This window comes from Salvia hispanica, chromosome 1 (genome assembly GCF_023119035.1).
Source record: "Salvia hispanica cultivar TCC Black 2014 chromosome 1, UniMelb_Shisp_WGS_1.0, whole genome shotgun sequence".
Classification (NCBI taxonomy): domain Eukaryota; kingdom Viridiplantae; phylum Streptophyta; class Magnoliopsida; order Lamiales; family Lamiaceae; genus Salvia; species Salvia hispanica.
The window spans coordinates 8,486,184-8,491,335 of NC_062965.1; the positions used below are offsets into that span (position 1 = coordinate 8,486,184).

General features: G+C 39.2%; 1 protein-coding gene across 2 annotated transcripts; it reads right to left on the reverse strand.

The window, feature by feature from the left end:
- Window positions 1-2,246: 2,246 nt before the first annotated feature.
- LOC125219328 lies at window positions 2,247-4,050 on the reverse strand. Of its 2 annotated transcripts, none has more exons than XR_007176116.1 (2): window positions 2,675-4,050; window positions 2,247-2,524 (listed from the first exon to the last, which is right to left on the reverse strand). XR_007176116.1 is itself a non-coding variant. In XM_048121280.1 (2 exons), exons 1-2 carry the CDS (start codon window positions 3,976-3,978, stop codon window positions 2,435-2,437), a joined length of 597 nt encoding a protein of 198 aa, XP_047977237.1. In that variant the 5' UTR covers window positions 3,979-4,050; the 3' UTR covers window positions 2,247-2,434. The 2 variants fall into 2 exon arrangements, 1 of the variants encoding a protein (XP_047977237.1); XM_048121280.1 differs by having other exon boundaries at window positions 3,472-4,050.
- Window positions 4,051-5,152: the final 1,102 nt, after the last annotated feature.

Here is a 5,152-nt window from a genome sequence, read left to right on the forward strand (position 1 = left end):
TAGCTTATTTACATGTGTAAGTAAACTCATGGTTCTAGGGATGTGTTAGTAACGACTTTGGTTATATAATTCTTTTTGCTATTTAATATCCGTTTTGTTTTTACTTCGTTTCTTCCCTAAGTAATTGGATAATGCTTCACGTTTGAGTGGCACATTCTGTGATGATTTAATATAACTTGCTATATAATCGTGAGAGGAGGTTGGCGAGTTAGATCCACTTAGTAGACACTACAATTAGCTTCCCATAAAACAGACACTGTTAATTGAGAGTGAGGACTTTTCAAGGGTCTTAGGAGCTTTTAGGAGTTACGGATCTAGGATTGACAACCCTAGTGTTAGTAATTTACGCTTGTACCACATGGGCAAAACTTATGTGACTCGTTCTATCGAAATATAAACTGTGCTAGGGTATTGTAGTTTGAATTTCTATACCCATAAATGTGAACGCACATCCTTGGAATTCTCTTATCTCTCATATTTTTATCTCTTTAATTATTTGCAATTAGTTGTTTGCTTGCTTTCAAACTGTTTTTAGTTTTTCAAAATCTCCAAAACTTTCGGTTTTCCAAATAGTGAAAGAAGCTTAGTAGATGATAGCCAATTTGTGTTTGTTTTTCCTATGTTCGATATCCGATACTGACCTCTATAGTGTTTAGTTCCAACATGATATTAACCATTAGATTATGATTTTGGGCGGATTAGATTTGTAGGTGATGTGATAGTCCGTGTTACATATTACTAGGTCGATTTGGTACATTATAGGGGTAGAATTGGAATCACACACAAGTCAATCTGCTTTAAAATTGCATTTCCATGATTTTAGGGGGATTTATTTCAGGGACGATTCACCTTCCCCATCATACTAAATCGATCTCATTCCCCTCATTCCGCTTCACCCTTGCTTTTAATCCGAAAAAACCCTAACCACCGCTCAGAAGTCAGAAAACTCCAATCAATGCCGATTCAGTCACCGACGATGACTTTCAGTAGTTCGTATACTGATTTCCTTCATCTCAACGTGTATTGACGATCGACCATACATCATCTCACAGTCGCTTACTCCTCAGTCAACTTGTAGTTGATTCAACATTAGGAAAACTGATTTTATTTGCCTAGTTACAATATTGTGAAACTGTCCGTCGACCCTCAGCCAAAATGCGGGGATTTTTTTTTGATTTTGGTTGATTTGAGATGTGTTTAGGTTTTAGTAATTCTTTGAAGAATTTACTCATTTCTAATTTTAATTGAATGAGTTGTTATTGAGATCCAATTTTTGTCAAATTTGAATCTTGATATAGTTAATGTGGTCATTTGCTGCGCATAGTTGTGTGTTTCTGTGAAATGTTTTGTTACTACATTATTCTGATTTTAATTTGAATGGGTTGTTATTGGGATCCAATTTTAAAGTTTTAGAGTTACAGTTTCTGCTCTATATGGTCCCTATATCTTCTTTTAAAAGGCATATGCACATTATTTAACTCAATATTTACATTACTTCATATAGTATGAATGTGTGATCTGTTACATTTTTTCATTTTTTCTCTACATTATTTACTCAAAAATTTACATTATTCAATACGGATGTGCTATATTATTGTGTTACAGTTTCTGCTCTATATGGTCCTCTATATCTTCTTTCAAAAGTCATATGCACATTATGTAACCCAATATTTACATTACATTATTTTGTGTTATAGTATGATCTTTTACATTTTTTCATTTTTTTTTACATTATTTACTCAAAATTTTACATTATTTGATACAATCTTGACACATTATTGTGTGTTATATAAGGGTTTGAAATATTTTAGTAATTCTTTGATGAATCTACTTAGTTCTGATTTTAATCGAATGAGTTGTTTTGGATCCAATTTTTGTCAAATTTGAATCTTGATACAATTAATGTGGTCATTTGTTGTGCATAGTTGTGTGTTTCTATGAAACGTTTTGTTACTACATTATTCTGAATTTAATTTGAATGGGTTGTTATTGGGATTCAATTTTTAAATTTTTTGAGTTACAGTTTCTGCTCTATATGGTCCTCTGTATCTTCTTCCCAAAGGCATACGCACATTTTTTAACCCAATATTTACATTACTTCATATTGATGTGCTACATTATTTTGTGTTTTAGTATGTGTAACACCCCGAGTTTTCGTGTAAAGATCTTGGAGTATAAAAAAAAAATTTGGACAAAGAGACGATTGGAAATAAAGTGCAAGGAAATTTCAGTTTCAAGAATAAAAGTGGAGAAAATACTTTTATTAGAGAAATGTGGATACACCGTGAAAAAAATAGAAATACATGGATGACGGAAATAGTACATGCCTGCAAGTGTGATAAAATCAACATGCACCTATTCTACACTATCTATCCTACTTCTTTAAATTCTCGAGTTTGGAAGCAAACTAAATTGGGAATAGAACCAAATGAGCTCAAGAGGAGCATCTCCTTTCTTTCCCTCTCTTTCTTAATCTCGATTTTTTTTGCTTCCCTCCACAAGCTCCAAGAATGCCTTCATGTACCTACAAAGTTTACACCAAATTGGGGTTAGAAAGTGACACACAAGTAAAGAGAGAGGGAAGCACAAGCTAAATAAAGAGATGGAGCATTTAGTGGGTAATATAGCTAAGTAAGCTACAAAGTAGAGCATGAGGTAAGAAAATCTTGGTCACCATCTCTTCTAACATCAAAAGGGAGTCGAGACAAAGGGGCATTGGGGAACGAGCTCCTACACAAGCCCAAAAGTAGAAGATGAGACAAACTCTCATCTCCCCGTCGATCAAGGCCGAGAAATCAGCCAAGAAGATCAGCCACAATCACCAAAACGGCAAGAATCTCACAATCATTAAGCTCGAAAGTGAGAGAGCTAACAAGCCCAAAATAGGAGCCTTTGGCTCCAAGTCTCAAACCTAGCTTTCAATAGATTAGCACCATATAAGCAGCCTCTCCTCACCTCCTCCACCACCACATTTCATCACCACAAATTCCACACAACACCATAAGAAGAGCAGCGAGGGAGGAGGGAGAGGGCAGCGAGTGGTGACGGCAAGGACAGCCACCACCGAGGAGGATTCGACTACGTTAAGGTAATCCCAACAACCTCAACACCCATCTCCATCGCATCATGTAGATCAACCAATAGATAGCCAATAACTTAGAATCATAGAAACAAGAACTTAGAATTTTCATAGGACCCTCACAGCAAGGATGAAAACAATAACAATCATGTAACACTAAGTTGAAGCTCAAGAGCTTAGAGCTATACAAATTAGAGATAGCCGCAAGATACCCCCCCCCCCTCCATATGAATTCAGTGGCATAGTATCATAAGCAAGAACTTAGCAAGTTTTCAATTTGAGCAATATATCACCATAAGCCACACAAGACTCCAATGGAGAATTTCTTTTCCAAAAATAAGCTACTGCCATAACTCGAAAAAGGAGTAAGGGGTGGGGGGAGAGGACTTAGCTTTAGTTGGGCGGAGCTGCCCGGCGACGGACGGGCAGCGACGAGCTCCGAGAGGCCCGGCTGAGCGGAGACGCTGCCGGGGCAGCAGAGTAAGGCGGCGGCTGGTGTCGGCGCCGCCAAGTGAAGATGGAGAGAGGGGCGATGGCGTCGCTGCCTTCCGGAGAGAACTCGGCGGAGAGAGAGCCCGACGGAGGGAGTGAGCTTGGAGCCGACGGGCTGCCATCGGCGAATTCAGCCGAGAGAGGAATAGAGAGCTAGACGGAGCCAGAGGGAGCCGCCGGCGCTGGGCGAAGAACGCTCGGCCGAGGGGGGCCGAGGCGAGTTTGCCGGCGACGCAGGTGAGGCGCGATCCCGCCGAGTGGAAAGGAGACGAGGTGCGAATTCGAGAGAGGAGGCGGAGCCGGTGTAGTTCCGGCAACGCAGAGAGGCGGTGATTCGCCGGAGAGACGACGATTCCGCCGGAGAGGTCGCGAGGGAGGAGGGAGAACCGCCGCTGTTCTCGTCTCATTCGAGAATCCCTAGTCTGGAAATTTGGGAGATAGGAATGTGAGAAGGGAGAAGTCACGATGGAGGAGATGAGTAAATGGGTCCCTGCTTTGGGCCTAAGGCAAATTAAGTGGCTGGGTGAAATTTAAATCATTTGGGCTAGGCCCCATAGGAATTTATTTGAGTGTATATTTTGTGATGGACTATTGGGCCAAGTGCCATTCTTTATTTAGGAGATAGAACAAAGAATAATTGGAGAAATAAGGAAGTCTAATTTTTAGAAAGTGGGCCGAGAATTCCTATTTATTGGACTTGAGAAGCTATTTGTTGGATGGGATTAATTTAAGGATTGAGTTGGAGCTCAATTAATTAATTCCCGAATAATTTATTTAGATTTCCGAAGAAGAAAAGTAGTAAAGTGTGAGACGCGAAAGCCGACCGGCGTCGCCCCGCGACGCCTTGGGCGGCCACTAAGGAAATAGGAGGAAAGAGAGATGACGTTCTCGAGCCACGAAAATAATTAAGTTTAATAAAGAAGTGCTATTAATTAAATTTCCCGATATAATTAATATGCGAGTTTCTAAAAATTTCCTAGAAGTGAACGAAGGATAAGAGAATTAATTAGGGGCATGCATTCCTATAAGTATGAGAACTTCTTGAGTCTTATTAGTACGTTGTTTGCTTTCAAAAGGCTATCTCTGCGAGTAAAGGCGGAGTGAGGAAAAACCAATTTAAGGAGTTTTAAGCGAATGAGGTGGGCTTTCTGTTAAAGTTACAGTTTTTACGAGAAGTATTTTACGTGGGCTTTCTGTTAAAGTTACAGTTTTTACGAGAAGTATTTTACGTGGGCTTTCTATTTAAGATACGATTGTTGCCTTTATGTTTAAAGTATGGTTTCTATGAAGAGTGCCAAGGCGATATGAAAAGTACAGTTTACGTTTACAGTTTCATGAACAATATTTTATGATGAGTGCTATTTACATCAAGTGAAAGTGATGTTATTTAGTTATGTGACATTATGTGTTGCTTTACGGGTACTTGTGAACTGTCAGCCTTCGTTGATATTTTGTTCGGCTTTGACCGATAGAAATGAGTTTAGTCGAAAATGTTTATGAGGAAAGGAAGTTTTTGAAAGTTATGTCAAGCCATGTTTTGTTTTGAACTTTGCCTATCTGGTTGTCTAGCAAGGGCGATGT